At 40.7% G+C, this 25,310-nt stretch overlaps 1 protein-coding gene across 4 annotated transcripts in view; it reads left to right on the top strand.

The window, feature by feature from the left end:
• SLC37A1 (solute carrier family 37 member 1) overlaps window positions 1–22,926 on the top strand; it is a 32,218-nt gene extending 9,292 nt beyond the window's left edge. For 3 of the 4 annotated variants that reach the window (XM_081907808.1, XM_081907807.1, XM_081907806.1), the window contains exons 4-20: window positions 1,837–1,963; window positions 2,452–2,530; window positions 3,119–3,254; window positions 4,653–4,729; window positions 5,881–6,047; window positions 6,472–6,509; window positions 7,058–7,141; window positions 8,644–8,775; window positions 9,500–9,590; window positions 10,595–10,657; window positions 12,346–12,431; window positions 12,820–12,868; window positions 14,327–14,400; window positions 15,420–15,498; window positions 16,079–16,176; window positions 19,851–19,903; window positions 21,342–22,926. In XM_081907808.1, coding sequence (XP_081763934.1) covers window positions 1,837–1,963; window positions 2,452–2,530; window positions 3,119–3,254; window positions 4,653–4,729; window positions 5,881–6,047; window positions 6,472–6,509; window positions 7,058–7,141; window positions 8,644–8,775; window positions 9,500–9,590; window positions 10,595–10,657; window positions 12,346–12,431; window positions 12,820–12,868; window positions 14,327–14,400; window positions 15,420–15,498; window positions 16,079–16,176; window positions 19,851–19,903; window positions 21,342–21,357 — 1,449 coding nt within the window. In that variant the 3' untranslated portion in view covers window positions 21,358–22,926. The remainder of the gene's footprint in view (window positions 1–1,836; window positions 1,964–2,451; window positions 2,531–3,118; window positions 3,255–4,652; window positions 4,730–5,880; window positions 6,048–6,471; window positions 6,510–7,057; window positions 7,142–8,643; window positions 8,776–9,499; window positions 9,591–10,594; window positions 10,658–12,345; window positions 12,432–12,819; window positions 12,869–14,326; window positions 14,401–15,419; window positions 15,499–16,078; window positions 16,177–19,850; window positions 19,904–21,341) is intronic. The other variant, XM_081907809.1, reaches the window with a different exon arrangement.
• The last annotated feature ends 2,384 nt before the right edge of the window (window positions 22,927–25,310 follow it).

Below are 25,310 nucleotides of genomic sequence, written 5' to 3'. Positions count from 1 at the left end.
GTACAGTAATAAAAAGACATTAAAATGTTCATAGTGATTGAGAGCCCACATGGAACATCCAGTTCTACAAGGGCTTCTGTACTGTGTGTACAATAAGTAGGTGTCTCATTGTCAAGATGCCCATGATCTGTGAAAATATACAAAGGCTATGTGTACAAAGGCAAATCAAAAGTGTCATTTATAGTGCTGTGAAATTGAAAATAAGTATGTACTCAATCTTCAGATTTTGCCAGACTGTCTCCTCATGTTCAAAGCAGGTAATCAAATTCCTACCCAGACCATAATCATGTTGCTAAGGCTCAACATTTCAATCCATGGCAACCAATTCTATTGGGATCCAATTTGTGTCTCATCTTTACTCATCTTTCGCTTTCTCTGTCCTAGCTAATTCACAATCTCTCTGTTTTATTATTTTGCTGTTTACACTCTCACTTCTGCCAAGGAGCTCAGGGTGGTATACATAGTTTTTTCAAGCCCCTTCATCATTTCATCCTTACCACCCCCTACCCCTGGTAGCTTGCACTGAGAGAGTGCTATTGGCTCAAGGTCAGCCAATGAGCTTCCTGTCAGAGTGGGGATCTGCACCTGATTTCCCTGATTCTAGTCTAATATTCTAACCACTACCACACAAGCATGTTTCTGCAGTCGTTTCTCGTCCATCCAGAACTGTGCATGTTAACTAGGAACAAAATGAATGGATCAAGAATAAGTATATCGTGCCCTCCAGATGCTGTTTGACTCCTAATTCCCATCAGCCCCAGCCAATGTTACCAGTGAAAAAATACTGTGAGAGTTGTAGTTCAGCTACATCTGGAGTGCACTGTGTTGACAACCCCTGCTCTAATATATCATTTCTGCAGACTTGTTAAGCAATCAAATAATGCTCTACAGGAACACTTACACAACCAAACCTCCAACATGGCAGTTATAGTGTTCCTGGACAACAATATCTAATTATATATAGCCAAGACTATTAAAATAATATATACGGTAATTTCAACCTTTGAAATATTCCTGTATCACATTTCTTCAAGGCAGTGGAGCAAGGCTGTCATGGATCTGCTGGATCCAAAACAAAACCATTCCAGCTAGACTGGAACTGGTACAGGAAAAAGAATGAAATAGCTTCCCTGTCCACCTTTGGATACAGAGGCTAAGCCACACTGCCTCACTGCTCCTGACTGGAGCTTAGCATGGTTCTGTTGTTCTATTTAAAATCTGCTTATGTTGACAACTTTCTGCCTGTATTTGATTTCTTTTACTAGTCCCACTCTTTATTGTATGGAAAACTGACTCGAGGCATGCAAGTGATTGAGTCATACTCTGTCAAATTTTGTCTCTTATTGCTTATCCATAAGAAGGATGAGGCCTCATGGAAATTTGCAGTCTCTTGACATACCGTAACTAAATGTGCTTTTTTTAAAAAAAAGCTTGCAAAGCTGGATTTCATTGAGGTTATTATTCAAACCTTTTTAAGGTTTTTGACTGGTAAATGTTTCTAAACAGCAAAACCTATTTTGAAGCGGGCCAGCCCAGGATGTTTTGCTCCAATACAGTCCCTCACAGTTCTGGGCCTGTGCTGCTTCTCTGCCTGTGCCATCATCTGCACCTCTGTGCCCATGGGCACAGCAGGGAGAACACATGGAAGCACAGAGGAGGTGGCAGCGGCAGTAAGCAGTATGTTCCTCGGGCCCAGATCTGCCGTCTGAGGCAACAATCTCAACTTGCCTCGTAGGTGGGCTGGCCCTGATTTGAAATATTGGTAAAGTAAAAATAGATTATTTGGTTCTATGCAATGAGGTGTTCTGTTAGATTAATTGTATTACTTTAATTTAGGGAGAACTACATAAGCACTGTAATACTCCACAAGTTATCGAGCATAACACCTACAAAGAATATGCCATCCAGATTCAGCCTGTTAAAAAATTTGCTAATGAGTCACGCTGTGGTTGGGAGCCATTTGGTAAGTAGTCTATCCCCCACCCCATAAACTGGAATATAATCTAAAGGAAAATTTTGTATTGTTTTGTTCTGCAATTCCTCACAGTTCTGTGCACTCCTGCACATAGGAACTGGTTTGTGGGGCAGGGTGGCTGGCAATAGGGGGAAGAGAATGCCCAAACTTTGTTGCAGTGCTAGTGGAGACTCGGGCATGTTTGAAACTTCACACTGTGCAAGATGTTCCACTTTTTAAAGCCCTGGTATAATTCTGGAGACTATAATGAATGCCCGTTATATCAAGCTGATCAATTTATTCATGAATGGTACAAACTGTGCAAGTATATAATTTGATTAAACACAATTTGCTTAAGGAGCAAACTATCCTTTTAACCTGCTAGAATCCCTCTTTGAAGTTGCAAAGAGACTGAAAATGTATTGTTCAGACTTTTTAATGGCTATTCATGCCTTAAAAATTCAATCTCGTGAACTTTAACAAACATGTGTTCCTAGATAAGAGCAACTACAAACAGTTGTTGGGAGCCCTGGATTATTCATTCCTATGTGCTTATGCAGTTGGGATGTATCTGAGGTAAAATTCTTTTACTCTTTTAAAAATCCTTTTTCATGCTTTCAAGTTGTAAATATATGATTGCTTAATCTCTGATCTTCTACTGTGCTCAGTTGCTTAAAAGCTTTTGAGGAGCAGAGGAAGGAATTATTGAAAAGAATAAAATTTAGGAGACTGTGTGCCCTAGGCTTTAGGAATGTAGATTCCAGAGTACAGAATATTCCCTATTACAGTAGCTCACCAAAGCTGCTTAAAAAGGAACAAATTCAAATTCTGTCCTTACTGTGGCTGAGAAGAATCGATCGTGATTTCAGATGAGCACTATCAGCTCATTACTTCGATTCCTGTTACTGAATACAAACCAAAAAGTTTGGCTTGAAATATGAAAACTGAATACAAACAACTTACGATAACGCAACTTTGTAAAGTTTCTCAAATTGTTCTTTTTATTATAGTGCTACTACAATGTTATTGGTAAACTTAGCATTTTCTGCATTTTAACCATAGCTTACTTAGCAAATGCCCATGTAATATCTTCAGACTTTAAGGGTTATATATGCTCAGCATGCTTCAGAAATCAATCCCTTTTTATTTTGCCTGAATTCATAGTGGCATAATAGGTGAACGTTTGCCTATCCGGTATTATCTCACTGGAGGGATGTTTGCCAGCGGACTCTTCACTGCCATGTTTGGATTTGGTTACTTCTATAATATACACAGCCTGTGGTTCTACATTGTGGCTCAGGTAGGCACACCTGTGTTTCTTTTCTCACCTGGAATTTTCAGACATGACAAAAAAAAACTGCCTTTCTGGAACTGCCTCAAAATCCACTTAGTTTCCTATGACAACCTTTCCATAGCACCTCCTGTTCCAAAGGATACTGCAGGGGTGAGGACCTCTGGCCTGTAGGCCAGTCTTGACCCACTAGGGGTTCAGATTTGGCCTGTGAAGTTGTCTTCCCTAATCCATGCCCACCTGCCTCACATGTGATGTTAGTTGAGACAGCGGGTGTGGGCCTAGTAGAAATGCAGCTGCCGATGCACAATAAGGAACTTTAAAATTGTTATGTACTGAAGTTCTCACCCTGGGCCAGCAGGGGGATACTGTAGATAAATTTCACTCAGGTTCACATATGCAAATAAGAGATTGAAAGTGATGTTCAGTGGTTACTGTTGCGTTGTAGTGGAGCTCTATATAAGCAGGCTGGCTGAACCCTTCAGTTAAGTTCAATTCTGGCCTGTGAATAAACAAGAGCTGTTTGAAGAATTGTTGTGTCATCTGATATGTTCACCCACAACTTAACAAAAATGTGTTGGCAAGGGAAATCACTACTAAGTGTTGAATTGTTAGGAAGTCTATGACTTCTCTTTCATGCTGACACGAGCTGTGGAAGCTGCTCTAGAGGAGCCTTTCCCAATCTGGCACCCTCTAGGTGTGTTAAAGTGCAACTCCCAGCAACTCACCATTGTCTATGCTGGCTAGAGCTGATGGAAGTTGCCTTCCAAAACATCTGGAGAACAACAGGTTGGGGAACGGTGCTCTAGAGCAGGAGTCAGCAAACTTTTTCAGCAGGGGGCCGGTCCACTGTCCTGCAGACCTTGTGTGGGAGCCAGGCTATATTTTGAAGGGGGGAAAATGAACAAATTCCTATGCCCCACAAATAACCCAGAGATGCATTTTAAATAAAAGCACACATTCTACTTGTGTAAAAACACCAGGCAGGCCCCACAAATAACCCAGAGATGCATTTTAAATAAAAGGACACATTCTACTCATGTAAAAACACACTGATTCCCGAACTGTCCGCGGGCCGGATTTAGAAGGCAATTGGGCCAGATCTGGCCCCCAGGCCTTAGTTTGCCTGCCATGCGCTAGAGCATTGGGGAATAAATGGATGGTCATTATTCACTTGCGATCATTGGGACTGGCAAGTGGGGGGGGAGAGAGAGTTGACATTGCTTTCTAGGAAACAAAGAATTTATAACAATGAGGATTGACTAGGCTGTGCAAGCTTTGTGGTCTTTGACTGATATGTTTAACACAACTTTGAATATTATTTTTAATGTTGGCTTCTTGGACATACTGCATTATCTGGTGAAACAGTTGTTTCAAGATAACTATTACAAAGTTTTCAAATTTCAGATGGCTAATGGATTAGTGCAAACTACTGGCTGGCCCAGTGTGGTTACCTGCATTGGCAACTGGTTTGGGAAAGGAAGGTAAATCTTTTATAATCTGTTTGTCTTGGGTGGGGTTGGACACATTGCGAACTAAGTGAAATAGTCTGCCTCATAACTCAGTAACTCACAGATTTTAAAAGCTATATTTTACAGTGAAATTGTGTCCTTTAACATTTCTTGTTAGTGTAATCAAAGACTGTAACATTTTAAGCGATTTGAAGTTCCTGAGGGAAAAGTGATAGCATGAGAAGTGTATATGGGGTCTTTGTTGACACATAAGCATAAAGGCATGTTAGAGGCACAACCTACTTGATACTGAAGCACTTAGCTGAGAATATAAGAAATGTCTTGGAGAATAAGGATGCCATTCTTCAAGACTACTCACAGGTTTTGCCAGCCATACATACTGGTCATGTGCCTGTTCCTGTCTGTTGCTTTGGATTTGAATAGGAGCACTTCAAGTTGAAGAAACCTGCATTTCAGGACTGCAGGGATGAGTAGCCCAGAGCAAGCCCTGAGACTAGACAAAGTGAAGCAACTGCTCCCAGATGTTTCTCTGGCTGCTTGCTTGTTGCTGACCTGGGCTGGTCTCAACTACTTGCCTTCTTCCAATATGTTATGGGGAGTGCTGCTTTGAAATGCTCTTCTCTAAGCAAGCAGGCAGAGAGGCAGACAGCATAGGCCACAAATGCTAGCAGGCACTGCTTCGCTCACATGATTCATGCAGGTGCTACTTCTGCTGCACTGCAGTTTTTTGTTTGAGCAGGTAGCAGGCGGGTGCCAGGCAGAGCGGGGAATGAATGATAGCAAGATGTTGGAGGTCACAGCTGTGTTGTGCCACCTAGCCTGCCCTGCACCCTCTATCCTAGCCTGCTACTCTCTGGTGTGGTGGAGGACGCTATCCCAACAACAGTGCTAAAGTAAAATTCAGTTGCCATGCTGGTCAACAGCATCTGAATGGTGAATGAGGAGTTACCATCTTGTCCTTCACCTTGGGCAGGCTAAATTCTTCTGCCAGTCCTGCATACATAGGACAGCACATCAGAACCCAACACAAAATCTACCTAGACACCCCCCCCAACTCGAAGTATTTCAAGTACTGAAAACTTAAATGCACTAATGTCTCACCTGGGTAAAATGAATGTTGATGAGAAGTTCTAAAAGAGACCATTTTCCTTTGTTTATTATAGGAGAGGATTGATCATGGGATTATGGAACTCGCACACTTCAGTGGGGAATATTTTAGGGTCCCTAATAGCTGGCTATTGGGTGTCTACCTCCTGGGGTTTGTCCTTTGTGGTGCCTGGCGTTATAATAGCTTTAATGGGGATTGTCTGCTTCCTGTTTCTTATTGAACGTAAGTACCTGTTCTGAAATGAATTTCTGCAAAACTGAGCAGGTTCTGGGTTGCAATAAATGTAATTGATCAATCTTGTTCATAGACCAGACACACACAAAAATCCTCTAGCTTGTGCTGCATTAAAAAAGAGGTTGAGTGTGCATGCCGGGTAAGTGGATGAATGGAGCAGAAGAATGTGTATGTGATTCTGCAGTCTTATATCCTCACCTCCAGGTTTGGTTGCAAACCAAGATTATGGGTAACTTGGAGTTGACACAAAGCAGTTACTAAAATTTGCATCCAGTCAGAAGCCTGCTTTCATGATAATCATGCATTTTTAGATATTGTGTGTTAGCAGCATTTTATAAAACAAACCATAAACATTTCCATTAGCGCTTGGAAGATATCCATGAATTTCTGTGTTTCTGTTGTGTTATTTCAGATCCTAGGGATGCAAACTGTACAAGTTCATCATCCAGTGTAAGTAATGACTTTTAGGGACCTCATTAATTGCATTTTCTCCATTTCCAATTTCACAATACTAGTTTTCAACCAACATATGTGGGGCTTGGTGGGTGTACATAAAGGAGAAAAGCAGATAGTTCAGAGTGAAAGCTGGGGGGGGGGAATCTCATTTCCCCTCTTTTTCTTGAACCCTCAGCTTGAAAGACTTCTGTACACCTCAAAGGCTTGAAAGCACTACTTTCCCGTAATAAACCTATGTGAACCCCTCCCCCCAAAACAAATCTGGGGTGGAAAATAGGGAAGTGTTCATGAAACAAAAAACAACAACACATGGGCCAGGCTGAAAATGGGCTAAATATGTTTGCCTCATGTGCAGTATAAGGGAAAGAATCTGAGTTTATGTATTACCAAGCTTTCCAGTTGTCACTGCAGATAAAAGAGAAAAAAGATTGAAGCCTAATCCTAATGTTTATTTAGATGCCCCATTGACTTTAATAAGGCTTTCCTTCAAGTATGATTGTAGTAGGATTGTTCTTAATATCTCTTATAAAAATATCTTTCAGAATTCAAAAAGTTACATGAATGGGCCAGATAGATACACCATTCAGAAACCAGAATTAAGCGCTAAGAAAACAAGCTTATCTTGGGTAAATCAAAAATACTTTCATAATTAGATTTTTCAGAGCTTGCATGAATTCATATTTAAGCAAATTACCTTAATGCTTTGAGGGGGGATGATTGCATGAAGCAGCATTTGCTTAATCACATATTTTCCAACTGTCCCTGTTTATGAGAGACAGATGTGACCTTCTGTTATCTGCCCTTGGTAAATCAGTGTTTCTATTTTGTCCCTTCTGCCTTTGGGAAGATTTGGAAGATGTATTTTTAAAAGAATGCTAGTATATATGCACATGTGCATAAGCTTCCCTTCCAGCCCTGTGCAACTGCATATCCTGACAGTTAATTTCAGTGAATGTGTTTCAGTTTCAGCTATTTTATTTAATTAGAACCAAATTCATTGTGTGCTTAAGCAATGAATTCTCAAGTTTTAGCAGAGGACACTTACGAATACATGTGGTTTAGAAAGCATTGCAGAGAAATGTGGGTGTGCTGAATAGCATGTAGACAGCAGCTTTCAGCAAGGAGTAATAATAGATCATTAGTATGAGAACGGGTGTTTTGTGTATGCAAGAGTGGCCCTGTCCTATCCTGCAGGATGTTGGAGGGCATGTAAATATGTATTTATTTGCTTGAAGTTAGCAGTGCTATACGTATGTTTAGCAGTATCTTTCTTTTTGCAAAATTTATTGCCCAGTGGCTTATGCAATATCTTATTGATTGTAAAACTAACAGCACCACCCAAATGTGGATAATGATTTAGCTCTCTGCACACAGAGAACAGGGTACACAGATTCTATGCACAAAAGCCCGGACAAGGAAGTTCATAATAACGTGAGCAGTAACAACTATCCTTGGCCAAGGTCTTCCACTCCTTCCTACAGACTCAGGGCTCCTCCAAACAGCCTGTTTGTTCAGCATTCATCCTGATTTGCAGGCACAAAGCTTATGGGGTGCTCAGATTGCGTCCAGTCTTTATTGGGATTTATTTATTTCTGATTCGTTTGTGGGTGGTTATATGAAAATGAGCATCCATCCTTCATTCATTCTGATTTGCTCGCGGTGTGCTTACATGTCTTCCTATTAATCACCCTACACTTTCAAATACATGAGATATTGCCTAGATACTTCTTCACCAAAAACCCATAATCTAATGACCTACCTCCATATGGAGCTGGTATGTCCTATTGTCCAGTTAGTGTGTTTCCTAAGAAAACACCTCTTGGCATGGGGCTAATTCTGTTAATATCCTGAGGAAAGACCTCTTCTAAGAAAGTACTAGCTAATAAGGCCATGTGAAATCCATACATAATGGCATTTTGTCGAGTTGAGTATGTCATATGGGAATAGGTCTTGCGGCAGGTAACATGATTCCATAAGTAAGTTTAAATTGCTTCAGCCATTGGTGTTTCAATATTAGTTTATGGTTCCAATTAACCTAATAAAATGCAAAATTATTTCATGTTAACAGTACATTAATATGAGTGGCTTGGTTTATTGCCATCATTGAACTTGATGGGGTCTTTTGTAGGATCCGGAGAAGCACTGCCTGCTCCCTGACAATGAGAAGTGCAACAAGTCACTGAATCATAACAATGGAGGCTGTGAGGAAACTGAAAACAGGAAGTCCGCTATAAGTTTTTCTGGAGCTTTGCGAATACCTGTGAGTATATGTCGCCATCTTCAAATCTGGATTGAGGCTTGGCCCTTATCTTTTTCAGAAGATGAAAGTAATAGTAATAGTAACAACTTCTACTATGTCAGCTTCTCCAGTGATAGTAGCCATGCCATGGAAACAAAACACAATGCATCAATCGGATATACCTTTTACCCTCACTGGTTGTGTGCAATATCTGAACCATGAACCAAGCTGCGCCTCACAGTCTTCAGCAATGGCTCATGTGTGTCTCATCTAATGGAAATGTGGAGGGCAGCTACTCAAGAATTGGCTTTTCCAGTTGTGGCTCCTCATCTGTGGAATGCTCTCCCCACAGAAACACGGGCTAAGACATTTTTATTTACTCAATATTTTGCTGATGGAGTTAACCTGTGGTGCTCACCTTCTAGTGGGATTTCTCCTGCTTTTTGTATTTCTGGATGAGCATTTTAGTAATTTTGTATGCCTTTCTAAATTTGCCTTTTAATTGTTTTTTCCCCCCTGTTTACATTTTAAGTCATTTTCCCCTGTTTCCCCCCCCCTGTTTACATTTTAAGTCATTTTGAGAATTTTCTTTTTTGTATAAAATGACTAAGAAACTCGATGATGAATATTGGCCTGAATATAAGCCACACCTGAATATAAGTCGTACCTTTAAAATTGGAGGGGGGGAGATAAAAAAGTATGCTTTTAAAAAAATTAAAATTATTTTATCTTCTGTTCTCTGTAGGGAGTTGTAGAATTCTCTCTCTGCCTGTTATTTGCCAAACTGGTCAGCTACACTTTTCTTTTCTGGCTTCCATTGTACATCACAAATGTAGGTAAGTATCTGTGTTTAAAGAATCATGTACAGTATATGTGATCCACATAAAGATAAACATATTCCGAAGTAAGGTAAATGTAAAAAGGTAAAGGACCCCTGGACGGTTAAATCCAGTCAAAGGCGACTATGAGGTTGCTGTGCTCATCTCGCTTTTCAGGCAAGGGGAGCTGGTGTTAGTCCTAAGACAGCTTTCCAGGTCATGTGGCCAGCATGACTAAACCACTTCTGGTGCAACGGGCCACCATGACAGAAGCCAGAGCACACAGAAATGCCGTTTACCTTCCTGCTACAGTGGGAAGTAACGGCTGACAAAAGGGAAGATAGTATTATCAAGGTGGATATTATTCTTATTATAATTTATATCCTGCCTTCCTCCCAACGGAGCCCCCCCCCTTTCACAGTGATGAAAGCAGGTAACTGGGTATCTCGCTCACCCAAAGAGACTTCTTGTGTACCCAAAACCAGTGCTAATGATGATTGCGTCCTCCTATCAGCTGATGTAATAGGAGGGCGGTCGGTCCTGCTTGATTTGGCAAGGCATCATTACTATACTTTGCAAAATGCTGCTTCTGCAGAGCAAAGATGCCTTGCAAAATCAAGCAAGATCCTCCCCTTCCAACCATGCAATTGCTAATAGCAGCTTTGGAAGTTGGTGAGTTACCCTGGGAAAGAGTAAAGCACCCATTTCCAGATCACCATTTTTGCAGCCTTGAAAGTTGCCCCATAGGGCTGCTAGTTATCAAAACAAAACACTAGTCATGGATCTGCCACACCACATCTGGGTTTGCCCTAAAATAACTTGGAACAGATACCTATTTTGTACGCGTTATAATATGTAACCTTAATTCTTAGTGCCGCCTGCCAGCTTGTTAAACTTATATCTTGCCTTTCTTCCATCATGAACACAAGACCCCCCCACATATAGGGGGCAGTCAGCCAGTTTTGCGGCTCCTGAAAAAAAACTCAGCAATTCCTGTTGTATTTTTTTTCCTTCACTGACAGAACATATTGATGCTAAACGAGCAGGCGATCTATCCACACTATTTGATGTTGGAGGAATCTTTGGTAAGCTTGCAACTTAGTGTTTGATACTTTAAAACTGCACACACAGAATCTATATGTTTCCGAATTGATTTGATATTCTTAAACACAGAGGCAAGAGCTATGGAGAAAAGCAGGTGGTGGGAACTGGTCAGACAAACTGAGCTGCTGAGCTGAGAGAGAGAATATTAATCAGATGATGGTTTTTGTAGCAGGTGGAGCACAATAAAAGTAATACAATATTTAAACCAATTTACATCTAAATACCTACATAACTAATATAGCAGTAGCATCGTACTCAAAACTGACTTCACCCATCACAGATCTCTACCTCTAAAGCCTTATGAAAGAAGTGTGCAAAACAAGTACACTGTCAAGGTAAATTACATCTCAGTGGGGAGAGCAATCAAAAAGCCTATTCACAGGCCCTTGTGCTCCTCATTCTGAGCAGAGACCACCAAGAGAGCCTTGCCTTCTGATTGAAATTAACAGTCAGGAATAAACAAGAGTGTTATCTTTGCTATGCTCCATTTCAGACATTGGCAAGAAATGTTTTAATTTAACAAATTTATCTACCGCCCTTCAAAAATAACATTCTTCCCAAGGCAATTTACAGACTATATCAACATACATACAAAAAAATACAATTAACAGTGCTTAGAATATATTGATCACATGAACCCATTGTTTATCAAAACCAACAATACTCCAGCAAAATATAACATAGTACTAAATAAAGCAACTTCCAGAATTAGACAAGATTATCAAACCTCCAGCTAAACCACAATTTATTGCAACAAGCCATGAAAAAAGGTGAGTTTTTAATGCCACTTGAAAGTGTCCAAGGATGAACCCTGCCTGATAGGGACTTTAAAGGTCAACACCAGTACTTTCAGTTCAGACTCGAGTGACGGGCTCCAACCAATTTCTGAAGCACCTTTAAAAGGCAGGCTCATGTAGGTAGAGTGCATTATGGTAGTTTAGTCTGGATGTCACTATCGCATGGATGTCTGTGCTGAGGTCCAGTGGGAAATGACGGTGGCCATGTAGAGATTGAAACTGAAGAGGCTATGGGGAAAATAGATTTGGGAGCATTCCGCATAAAAGTGGTAGCTGAAACCTTCAGAACAAAAAGGTTACTCAATGAAAGAGTACAGAGTAGAAAAAAAAATGGGAATACATGAGCCCTTACATGAGCCCTACAAAGATTAGTCTACTCTAGCATCCTGTTTCCTTCAGTGACCAAACTGATACCTCTTGATACAACAAGGCCTGTCAAGGTTTGCGCAGCGGCTGAGAGGGGCCTTACGAGGTTGGATCTCCCCCTGCAAATTCAAACTTATTTCTTCATCCCCTGAGGAGGAGATCTGAAACTTCCTAAGGTCCCTGGTACACTTTCTGAGGGACCACAGGAGTGTGTTCTAGAAGGAGGAGGAGGACGACGACAATTTGTGCTTTTGGGTTTCCCACGGGTACCTGGTTGACCACTGTGAGAACAGGATGCCGGGCTAGATGAGCCCTTCTTATTTATTACACTTTGATCAATTACATTGTAAAAATTATTGGTGATAGTACTACCGGCTTTATTGATGCATAATATATGCAGGGCACTTCTTTAAGAAAACAAAAGGATGCCCTTTATGGGTAGTGTCTAATGTAGTTGCAAACATGTCCTCACTTAGAGATTCAGTTCTCCTAATCTTTTTCCACAGGTGGAATTTTGGCAGGCATAATATCAGACCGACTGAAGAAAAGAGCTACAACTTGTGGCATGATGCTTTTGATTGCAGCACCCACGGTACGGCCTGCTGTCTCAACTACAGAGATAAAATTAGATGTGTCTGCTAGCTGGTGCTGGTTTAGCGATGGAGGGATGGGTTTTTAATGTTCTTCTGTTGTAACTGTTTAAGTGACTTTGTTCCCCACTGAAACATAATATTTTCTTCCTCCCCTTGAAGGATTAGCCTTAACTAATGTGAAAATCATTATAAAATCCTAGAACTCACCTTGCTTCCTACATAGATCTATAGTCGCTTCATCAGGCCTGTCGTCTATGCCAGTAGGTCCCAAAATGCAAAATTATGCAGATTTATTAACTGATACCCAGCAAAGACAACTGATCTTGTTATTGAAAAGTTAAAGTTTCATGATGAGTTGAGCTAACTGTTGCTTTATGTCTACTTTAGCTATACATATTTTCAGCAATCAGTAAAATGGGCTTTGAGGCCACCATAGGTGAGTTCTCTGTTTTCTAGCGTTATTTTTTTAACCTATTTGGGATGATTAAAAATATATCTGGGAATGTATTTCATAATATATTATAAAATATAAGTACTGAACATAGGTCTAAGATGGTCGCTCCTAATGGTATTTATAGACCAGTTCTGTTTCGTTGTTGTTGGTTTTCCCCCCAATCGAGAATCATCTGCTCGTGAGAGCAGTGTAGCTCATGAGGCACGATCTCAAATATCAATCACAGCATCAGTGATCTGGAGCCTAAATTGCTTCTCTACTAATAGCTTACCTTTTGCAAAAGCTAATGGGAGATAGTGGAATTAGCTCTACTCCCTTAATTCAGCGCATGTTGTCTTGGGTGTATGAACTCCTTACTGTAGTCTCAAAACACATATTCAGAGGGGCTCTAGCCAACCGATAGTAATCATGTGAATGTCCGGGGCGGGGGCGGTGTGACAGGTGAAATATACTTCCATTTCTTTCTTCCCCACTGCATTTAAATATATTTCCTACTTCCTTACTTGGGACTGACAATCTGGAACTGGAAATAAGTAGTACAGATAATTTTCAGCCATAGTTTTACTTAGTATACCTAAATAGTAATTACTGCTTTGGAGGGGTCTAATATAGTAAGTAGATCATTGCAGTGTTGCTGTTTGTGAGTTGCATAGTCACTAGTAGCAAATAGGAATTAGCTGCTGAAGCTCAGGACTGACAGACTCAGGAGTACAGCTCAGCAGCAAGTGGCTTGCAGATAGCATCCTTTGCCAACTTACGTACATGTGAGGTGCTCCCACTGAACCTAATGGGGCTTAACCTCAGGTAGACTTACATAGGATTTCACTGTGTGCCTCTCTTTTGCCGTTGGAGGCCTCCTGGTTCTACTAAGGTCCAAAGTAAGCAGCAGCAGCAAGTTATTGAGTTCTGTGCTTGTTCTCACTGTGGGAGAGACAGGTACAAGGACTGATTGCCATCGTTTGCCTCGCAATCGGCAAATAAATGTGGCAGAAGGCAAGGCAGGGCAGATATGGCAGCAGTGTGTCTTATGCAGACTACAACACAACGCTCTGCTCTTATTTGCCCCCAGTTCTTTCTGTTATCCATGCCTTCTCATCCTTAATTTCCAAGGCTGTGTTAAGTTGAATGTCTGCTTGTCAGTTCAGTTTTACCAATAAATCAAATGAGGATAAGAATGCCAGTCCCCTCTGTTACGTAACTTCTCCCATGCTTTCATTTCAAATATACACCAAGAACAATCAACTGGCTATTTATTACTGGGTGACCTTTTTTTTTACCTTATAAGGTAGTTTGGAAAACAGAGCTTCCACTGTTTATAATTTCCTAACTCGTCTGTTTGAAATAAATGTGCATTGATTAATAGATCTTTCACCCTCCATGTATTGTTAGAGCGAGCACAAATTCTGAAAATCTGGTTGTTGTGTTTAATCTCATTTCAAGTTATGCTGCTCATCAGTGGAGCTCTTGTAAATGGCCCTTATGCGTTGATCACAACAGCTGTCTCAGCTGACTTGGTGAGTATGTATCTGTCTTAAATGTTCAGGTTAGTTCTCATAATATATATTAGTCATTTTCATTTTAATAAGAACAGGGACACATGAAAGTAAGAGGCACAATGTTCTAGAGAAGGACAGAATCCATATACCAGCTTGGCTTCCTCTCTCCATTAGCCTTGAAGTGTGTGGGTTGAATGGCCCCTCGAAGAAGATCCTCACTAATCTACAACTAGGTTTATGGTGGTGTATCCAGTATCTGTATAATCCAATAGATACAATTTGAGAAGGAAGCTAGGAAAGGCTCCTGTCTTGACCTAATGCAAGTTCCAGTATATGGTTTTAAGGAGGAGTTCAGAAAAGATGTTTTATTTATCCTTTAATTTAAATATTGGAAAAGTCTTCTTTCTTTGGCGATCACTCGTAGCCGAGTAAGATTGTCTTCCATAAACACGGTTTTAACAATGAGTCCATAGGTGACTGTGGAGGCCAATTCTGGATCCGCACGTCCTTCCACAGTGGGGACACTGGTTTCTGGGTAGGAGTTGATCACGGTGTGGATTTTCCAAGCATGCCTTCCTCTTAGCACGTTTCTCCCTTGCGTCCTGAGTTCGAGTGTCTTCAAAGCCCATGACACCTTTGGTAAAGGCTGTTCTCCAACTGGAGTGCTCGCAGGCCAGTGTTTCCCAGTATTGGAAAAGTACCCCAGTCTACAGTTACTCAACACAGCTGTGTGTAAGAATTTTGGCTTGCTGCTCTGTGGTGGTAGTGGGACTACAAGATAGAGGAACATCAGAAATGGCCCAAATGCAAAAGCATTTAAGAGAAACTGTTGTAATGTCTAGTTTTGATTGATATAGGTTGAGCACCCCCAGATCCACCCATTCAGCTTTGTGAAACAAAGACTATTTATTTCATTTATATTCCACCTCTTTGTCCTAGGAGCTCAAAAAAGCGGAACTGTATAAATGAGAAATGATTGTTAATATTGCTATTATCTGTGCTAAAATTATTAAGGTTTGAACATTTTGTTTTTAAAGGGTACCCATAAAAGTCTCAAGGGAAATGCAAAAGCACTCTCCACTGTTACAGCTATCATTGATGGAACAGGTTCAGTAGGTAAGCTTTCGCTCCCAAAATATCTGCCTTAAGAACAAAAGTTCAGTTGATGGGTCTAGTTGTAGAATGACTCTAATTGTAGCTGCAGACCTGGAAATCTGTGCCCATTACCCCTCAGTTATTTTTCAATGGAAATCCAAGCACTTTCCTGGAACATCTCAGAGCGTTCCCCCCCCCCCCCCCGCTTTGTTGCTTTCCCCAGAAAAACCCATCTTTACCATTTAATCAGAGCAAATGGCAAATCCGGTTTTCCACGGATGACCATTTGCTTCGATTCAGCGGTAAATAACCGGCTTTCGCAGGAAAAACAGAGCCCCCCCCCAAAAAAGGGGTCAGACCTGGAAAGTCCAGACCTCTGTCTAGAAATGCAGAGCAAAAGTAAGTGTGGATGAGCCCTTTGTCCTATCCCATTTCAAGAGGAATATTTGTGGTTTTATGAAGCAGTGGCGACATACCTAGAAGCCACTTCCGAATATGTTATCGATGTTGAAATCTCAGGAACGTATAAAATATTATGCAGCCTGTCAGATGTGCTGCTTCTTGCACTGTACTGCTTTAACCTGTGTGTCCTGTGTTTTAGGTGCTGCTCTGGGACCTTTGTTAGCTGGTCTCCTCTCTCCTTCTGGTTGGAACAATGTGTTTTATATGCTGATGATAGCAGATGCTTGTGCCTTGCTAGTAAGTCAAAGTATGGAATAGTACCATATTTCTGTGTCCTGTAGGCTCCTTTGTTAAAAGGAGTTCAGTTTAATGCGTTGACTGCATTGATTTCATAGAATCATCAAATTGTAGAGTTGGAATGCATGAATCTCAACTAAACCATCCATGACAGGTGGCCATCCAACCTTTGCCTAAAAAATCTACAAGGGAGGAGAGTCACCACCTTCTGAGGGAGTCCATTGCACTGTCGAACAACTCATAACATCAGAAAGTTCTTCCTGATGTTGAGTCAGAATCTAGCTGTGTAGAGTTCTATTTAATACTTTTAATGTCTCATTTTCCCAAATGGCTTGATTTATATTTCCAAGCAGGAGCGCAACTTACACAGTATATCACTCTTTTATAGTGCTTTTTATGATGTAGTCTACATCATCAAATTTCGTCCTTAACTTTCCTAAAATAAATGTGATGATGTTAAGGTAACTTGTTCTAATTTTCTCAGCTCCATGGGGAGGGAGATGGACCTCATTTTAAAAAAGACATGAAGAGAATGGGAGCTTTGGTCTCCACTTGTGAGGTTTGAATTGTTTTTGAGCATCTCTCATGCTATAAATATATAAATGTCTGGCTACTGTTAATGCAAAAGTGAAAGTGGGAAAGAGGCACTTGAATATAAATGAGTTGTCCAGCCAACATAGGTTTTTTATTCACATTTCAAGCTGATTGAAGTAATTACTGTTAGAACTTCTCTAAGCCTCCTACACAGACAGCATTAAGGGATATACATATATTTTATTTTATTTTTGCTGCTGTAAGTGTGAAATCAGTAGTTATGCTAACATCCAACCTTGCTAGGGCCAAAAATATATATATAATAATTTCCTTTGAGAGAATCGTTTAAGTTCTCTGCAACTATTCCTAATTGGAAAACCCTCTTTCAATGTAAACTTTGTCTTTGAGGATTAATTCAATAAGTTTTATGAAATCTTATACGTAGCTGAAATATGCAATTGTTGGCACATAAGAATTATTCATATTTAACCACCACCTCCCCATGAAAGCATGAGGTTACCACAGTAATATTGGTTATAGTAGAAACTATCAAAGATAGAACCTTTATAAGGCAGGGGTAGGAGCTGCAAGTATGTTTTGGTAGTTTTTTTGTGTCTTCACATTTCATTTAAGGAAGCAGTAGGGAATTGGAGATACTAAAATGGTTCCTTCAAGAGTTAATACATTGAATCCAATTTGTAAAATCAAGCCTCATTTATACATAAGGGTTTCAATAATTCCCCCCCCCCAACACACACACACACACCCTGAGTTGATGAACCTTTTCATCTCTGTTTGTAGCTCCATCTTCTGAAATATTACTGAGAGGACAGTCCTTTTTGGAGGGTGGCAAAATGTTATTGTTGTTGTTGCTTTTTAAAAAAACACTTTCTCATTTTGACTTTGCTCTGCATAATACTCCTTCTGTTTGTCTCGAGAACATTGTTTGTAATTTGAGAATTATTGCAGAAGATGCAGACGATTTGTGTACTTGTGCACATCAAATTAATTTAGTGCTGAGATTGAACCACCAAGGACCATTGCATTGCTAGGTTTCAAGGAGCCTAGGGCAATTTGCTCCGAAGAGGCCTGAATAGCCAGTTACCCTGGTCCCTCCACATCTGCAATCTGCTTTCACCTCATTCCCCTGATTGCCCCACTTTTTCTCAACACACCCATCCCACAACTTATCAGATGGTGTTGGAAGGGGAAGGGGAGGGGCCCTTTGCTACTGTTTTAAACGTTGTGTGGCAGCAGACACACTGTTTAGTCAAGAGTGGCTAAGCCAAATTCAACAGTGCAGGACCTCAGTGTGCCTGCCATCATTAAACTTAGTTTAAAAGTTTGTTGAGAGAAAAATAAATCCTTTCCCTTCTCAATTGCTCCTGGAAGGAGAGGGGAATGGCACTGCAAATTCCAGGGCCGCCCTTGTAGGCTCTGCTAAGCAGGTGGCATCAGAAAGAGATTCATTTTTCTTTCTGTTCCTCTTTTTAAAACTGTTTCTCATGGGCATCTAGCATGCTGCTGAACCAAGTCCTTGACCTTTCCAGCTTCAGCACTGTGTACAATCTCCCAGAGTGCTAATCTCTAAGCAAAACCCTCTCTGGCGTAACAAAGATGGCAACAGGGACAGCTGCAGTCAGCTCAGCGGGTGTTTTGCTGCAGAAGTGTTCTTAAATTACATGCACACAAAGCTCTTGTGAATAATAATAATAATAATAATAATAATAATAATAATAATAATAATAATAATTTATACCCCACCCATCTGGCTGGGTTTCCCAACCACTCTGGGCGACTTCCAGCAAAATATTAAAATACAATTAAAAGCTTCCCTAAATAGGGCTGCCTTCAGATATCTTCTAAAAGTCAGATAGTTGTCTGTTATCTGTTATCTGATATCTGTTATCTCTAGTAGTCATTTACCCACTCTACTCTAGGGTCTCTCCAGTGCTATTTTTCTTTAAAAAATGTTTAGGGGTAATCTCATTTTCCTACTCATATTGAAATACTGCCCCTCAATGAGGGCAAACTTTGCTTCACAAAATGTTTAGGGGTATGCATACCACTGTGCCCTGCCCCCCCCCCAAAGGACCGAGTCTCTCCCTCACAGTTCCATTATATCAGAGAGATAAACCTGGTTACTTAAGGAAATGATGGTGATACCCTTTCAGAATAGTGTAAGGACAACCCAGTTAGCACACCAATCTGTTTCCCAATAGGCTTGCGCTCCCTCTACTGGGCTCTTCAGCAATTTGCGGCTACAGTTTTTGCTTCTCTGAACTTACATTTACACTTGGTCTCAGACATAATACAGTGGTACCTCTGGTTACGAACTTAATTCGTTCTGGAGGTCCGTTCTTAACCTGAAACCGTTCTTAACCTGAGGTACGACTTTAGCTAACGGGGCCTCCCGCTGCTGCTGTGCTGCCGGCGCACGATTTCTGTTCTCATCCTGGTGCAAAGTTCTTAACCCAAGGTACTACTTTCAGGTTAGCGGAGTCTGTAACCAGAAGTGTTTGTAACCTGAGGTGTTTGTAACCCAAGGTACCACTGTACTGTGCATGGTTCATTATACTGCATATTTGGCTAGCAGATTAATATGTCGTGCATTATACAGGGGCTATAATGGGCTTTTGGTGACCAGTGAATTAATTTGTATGTCCAGTGCTTAAAAGGGGGCAGTTGTTTAAATTAGGGCCCTCCAAAGACCTTTTGTTTGCCAAGTTCCCCATATGAAAAAAATAGGTCCATTGTGCATCCTGGCCCCTTTACACTAGAAGATGGGAATCAGCCACTAGTACATAAACAGCACTTTTATCCAGGTAACCCAAGTACCTCCTTTCATTTCTTTGCTTCGGGTACCTGGCCTACAGAGAAGTAACCACGTTAGTTTGTTGTAGCAAGAACAACAAAAGAGTATTGTGGCACCTTAAAGACTTTAAAAATTATTATGATATAAGCTGCCATGGTCTTTTGTCAGCGTCCTAGGAGAATTCATTCCCTCCAGTCTGCCCTCACTTTTGCCTGAATGCTGCCCAGTCCCTCATTTTAAGACACCATCTTTATTTACATGAAAAATTCCTGTCAGGCGCCATTTTTGCTCTTGACACTGTTTTTATTTTATTTTATCTATACAGTTCTTGCTCCGCCTTATACGAAATGAACTTCGATGTAGTCTGGATCGCACCCTGTAAGTTTTGGCTTAACTTCCTGTGTGCCAGTACATTCTGTTTACATTATATTTAGCTGACATATCTTTCCATTCAACAACAACGTGGCAATTTTCTTTTATTTTCTCTGTTTGGATTTCTGTACTATTTATCAGCTTCTCAAGTAATTGTTTGAAAATGTTTTATTTATTTATTTAAAAAATCTTTTAGTTGTTGCAAGAGCAGATGAGTCCAAATATCTCTGATACTTGTTTTCATGTTATTTGTTGCCCTTTTTTAAATTGCAAATTCTTTGCTTCCTAGGCTGTGGTCTAGAAAAGGTCTAGATACTCACGGTCTTCTTTCAGTTTTTAGAATGCCTTTTGCCAGCAGGAGTTGCTGCAGCAAACATCTCCTTCAGCGCACATCAATCTCTTTTTATGCATACACCTTATACTATCCTACCACTGATGTTACGAAAATTACAAATGTGTGAAATTAAAGTGGAACTGGACTGTGTCCATGTCTGATTATGCAGCTGGTCTGAGGCACACTATACTGATTCTTGATAGGCCTGGACAATAAGGAGTTTAAAAAACCAATACTCTACTGCACAAAGTTTCTGTTTCATTCCATTTCAGGGTGCTAAATAACCAATTATGCTAGTAAGGAGCTTGGGCTCTAGATGACTTGCAGTATACGTAGCCACTCAGTATTGAAGAACAACGGGAAGGGCTTTCCCTTACACTAGCCCTAAGCCAGTGTGATAACAGTACCTTTTCCAAAAGTTATTGTACACCACTTTTTGGTTAGATAAGCTTTTAGCGGCCAGGAATGGACATAGAAATGTCTTAGCTGTTTTACTTATTGATTATTGATTTTATTTTATTGATTTTATTTATGAATCTATATATTAAATATGAATAAAGACCATGATGGGACGCAGGTAGTACTGTGAGTTAAACCACAGAGCCTAGGGCTTGCCGATCAGAAGGTTGGCAGTTCAAATCCCCGCGACGGGGTGAGCTCCCGTTGTTCAATCCCTGCTCCTGCCAACCTAGCAGTTCGAAAGCACGTCAAAGTGCAAGTAGATAAATAGGTACCACTCCAGCGGGATGGTAAACGGCGTTTCCATACGCTGCTCTGGTTCGCCAGAAGCGGCTAAGTCATGCTGGCCACATGACCCGGAAGCTGTACAGCGGCTCCCTCAGCCAATAAAGTGAGATGAGCGCCGCAACCCCAGAGTCGGTCTTGACTGGACCTAATGGTCAGGGGTCCCTTTACCTTTACCTTAAAGACCATGATAGATAATTATATATAATTAAAACAGCTGTTCCTTGCCCTGAGCTGTTGTGAGATGTCACTTAGAACGCAATTAAGGTGGTGGTGGGGCTTCCTACTTTGAAGGTAGTAATTACTATATATCAAGAAGTATCAACTCTTGTTTCTTGACTGCTGATATCCTTCGTTCTCTTGTAGGTTTAAAGAACACTGAATTTCCGGAAACAAGTAAATTAAAATGATTGTTTTCTAAAAGACTTTGACTGTGTTCCAGAGAGCCTATTTATGACCCACTACCAAGAAGGAGGCTGCTGTGCTTGAAAATGAAGTAGGGGTGGGGAATCCCAGTTGCACATATTTCTCTGGATCCTGGTCTTTGTGGATTTTTTGTTGCTGATTTTTTGTTGTTGTTGCATTTGAGCTGCATTTTCTGAACAGATTTGCACGATTATGGGAAGAAGGTTTCAAAATTCATCTCCGCTCCTCCCTCTTTATTTTGCACATGTACCAATATCTCAGGAAGGAGAGTGTCCTCAAAGAAAGGAGCTGTTAACTATTTTATGGACTAACTGAGCCAAAGAAAATGCGCCTTGATACTGATTTTGTCTTAAGTAAGTTTTATGTTACATGATTGGTTTCATTTAAAAAAAAAATAGAATGCAAACAGGACTAAAGGAAATGGGAGCTAACTTTAGATGCTTGTTTGCAGTGTGCTAAGAAGAATTAGCAGAACATTGAACAAAGTGTCCTTCATGTTATGTCTGATCTTGCTAAGAATGGCTGTTGCTGGATATCTGATATTTATTCTGTTATAAGAAAGCAGGTTGTCCTGTTATCCAGCATAATCAATTAACTTTTCATACTGTACAGTTTCGAAACGATGTTATTCTGTATCTAATGGGTTGGAACCTGAAGTGCCGGGTATATATGGTGGTTACTCTGCGACTGTCCAGTCCCCTGCTTCTGAACCTAATCTCATGGAGTCAGTAACTGGAGAACAGTACCTTTTCCTATTATTATTTATTTAATAAGCAGTACCATCTAGACTTCTGGGTAATGCTGATTAAAAAGAAGGGTCACTAGCCAAGCCAGTTATGGCAGGCCTTGTCTTATAAGGCTTAAAAAAAATAAATTGTTGAGGGTATTATAAGAAGCACAAGCAGTGTAGCATCTTTGGTGTCCTCTAAAATTGCCGGTCAAATCTGGTAGCCAATGATTGGTTTGGAGAGTTAAGATTGCTTTGGATCAACCATTCCAGAGTGCTCACCCTTAACTGTACAAGCCAGGATTTCCCCCTTCATTTTGTATATGCAGAAAATAATGTTGCTTGAGGCCTTAGTTACTCAACAATTCGGACCAAAACATTCTACTGAGTATTTTCATTATGACAATTGGAACAGTCACAATATTTTCTACAGCGTAAAAGTCTCAATTTGTATACAAATTGCATATTTTAAAATAATTTAGATAAATTAACAAAGGAAGAAAGAAAAACACGTATATTTTATCCCATAAAAGCACAAGTGTTAACTGTTTGTTGTAGTACTTTCCCCCCGTTCATCCTTTTAAATTCCAGAGAATTCGAAGTCTGTCTCTGGTCTGCAAAGATGTATAATAGAACTATTTTATTTAAAAAGGGACTCATATTACATGCTGTTCAATGGTTTTAGTATTTTTCAATATGTATACTGCTACTGATTATTTATTAAAGTTCAAAATCCAGTTTTTTCCCTTTTTGGACCATCAGGACTATGTTTAGTTTTTATTAAAGTTCATAAACTTACCTATTTTCCAAGAATTGTTTTCTTCCTTAATACAGTGTACACCATACTTGAACCACAAGGCAGAGGCTTACATGAAGATATAAATCCCATTATCAGTTAAGTCAGACAGAATTAGTGGATGTTTCTAAAGTCCTACATTCTGTATGCTCATTTCCCTGCTCAATATGGCAAATTTCTACTTTAAAATAGCCATGGTTTTCGTAGTTATGCGTACAACTTGAGTAAGCATAGCCATGGGGAATGTCAGACCTGTAAGCCAAATTTGGCCTGGTGGAGGCCCTCCCTCACATCTGACATCAAAAATGTCCGTGTTTGGGCAATAGATACATAGCTGCAAAGGAACAGCCATAAAGCAGCTTTTAAATGCAACCCCCGCTGGTATTGGTTCTGCTCAGGAGCTTTGCTTCCACAACAGTCCCTTCCAAATGCAGGGCTTGCAGTAAGAACATTTATTGGAGTTAAAAGGTCACCTTTAAATATTTGTTTTCATGCTGTGTGCATCTTCGTTACCTTGCCATACCTGACAAACTACACAGTCTACTCACTTCTGATAAGCCCCACTGAATTAATTTAATAAGTAAGCATGTACTGTATAGAATTTTTTCTCCAAATTTGTGACCAAATCAGATGTTATATAGAAGTTTCAAGAGCAGTCTCCCAATTATTATTTTTCTTTTGCTGAGTAGCAGCCATGAAAGGCTGCCAGTTTGAGTGGAGAAATGATATGTGATGGGGCTGCTCAATTCTTTCCTGTCCCCCTGTTTATTCTAAATTTCCCTTCCTGAATGGCTTTTTCTCCCTACAAAGGAAAATATAGGTGCACCCTATATAGTCTACCCAGTGTTGCAGCGGGAGTGGGGTATGAGAATGATTTTGAGTAGGAAAATGGCAGAAAAGTGAAGGAATTAAAAAAGAAACCCTCCTTCCTCTCCTCCCTGCCCCCCAATCAGCAAAGCTACGTAAATGTCGGCACAATCTTATGTCTCTGAACACAACGTGGTGAAAATCGCATTGAGGGACAACCACAGGCTTTGGAACCAGCAAAATATTTACACACCAGGAACGGTAATGCTTCAAGGATTTAAAGGACCTAGGAGTAAGTTTGCACATTTTGATTTAAAAGAGCAAATTGAAGGCTCAATATCTGAGGCCTCAGACACTGATATGCCTAAAGGCAACTGTCTCTTGCGAAAAGGCAAGAAAGCAGCCAGGGCCGTTTTAAGCATATCCGCCGCCGTGGTGCAAAGATCCCTCCGGCGCCCCCCACCCTACCCCATTTCCCAGAGTTGTTGACCTTTTCCCAAGCCTCTGCGGGGATCGCTCTCCCGCGGAGGCTTGGGAAGGAAGCTGCACATCCACCAGCCATATGGTTGATGGGGCACAGCTGGCAGGCATGCAGGAGGGAGAGGGGAGACCGCCAGCAAAGCTGCACAGCTCCCCCACTTGCTGGGGCGCCCCTGAGAGGCCGGCACCCTGGTGCAATACGCCAGTAAGCAAGTGGGAAAGACAGCTCTGAAAGCGGCAGCAGCTATGGAGGCCGACTCAGATGCCTACATAGAAAGAATTCTCCAAGCCCTAAAGTGTGACTGGACCACTGCTTTGGCATCACTTGCACAGAAATTTGATGGCCTTTCTAATCAACTAAAAGGCATTCTCAAACTGCAAATGAAGCACCGAATCTTGCCAGCACTAATCAATCTGAAATACAATTATTGCACAAGGCCATGGGAGATCTTGCCCTGAAGTTTGAGGAACAATCAGACAGAAACAGATGTAAAAAAAAAAATCGAATCGGAGGCCTACCAGAAAATCAGGAAGTGGGGGAGATATGGCCTGATTCATGGTGGATTAGATACTTACCTTGAATATAAATACCCCACTGCCAATAGCAGATGTGGAGAGGACACATAGAGTCCCTGGAGGCCGAAGAAGAATTGGTGAAGCCCCAGGTGATATCATCATCTGCTTTGAGCTTTATAAAGATGCCATATTTAAAGCACTCTGTAACACCAGGGACTTAAAATATAAAGGATCCAGCATCAACATATTTCAAGCCATCAGTCCAGCCACTTTTGCCCAACAATGTGATTTTTGCCCTTATACAGCTGCCTTGAAGGAGGCTGGCATTGCCTACCTCTCGAGTTTTACTTTCAAACTTATTGTCTGTCCAGCACAAAGGGAAACAGTGGATGGTAAGTGACAACTGACAAGCTGAAAATATGATCTTGTGGTACCAATCACGGCTTTTCTTTTCTTTTTTAAAAGCTATCTAATTTGCCCCTGGTATTCTTCTTTAATATCTCTAGGGAACAATCTGATTCTGCTCTTTGAATTTCTCCATATAAGTTAACTCTCATTTGAATATTCATCTCTCTTTGTGATG

The sequence above is a fragment of the Podarcis melisellensis genome, assembly GCF_964234715.1.
Source record: "Podarcis melisellensis genome assembly, chromosome: 4".
Taxonomy (NCBI): Eukaryota; Metazoa; Chordata; class Lepidosauria; order Squamata; family Lacertidae; genus Podarcis; species Podarcis melisellensis.
The sequence above is the reverse complement of the archived record's forward strand: the minus strand, read 5'-3'. Positions and strand labels throughout refer to the sequence as shown.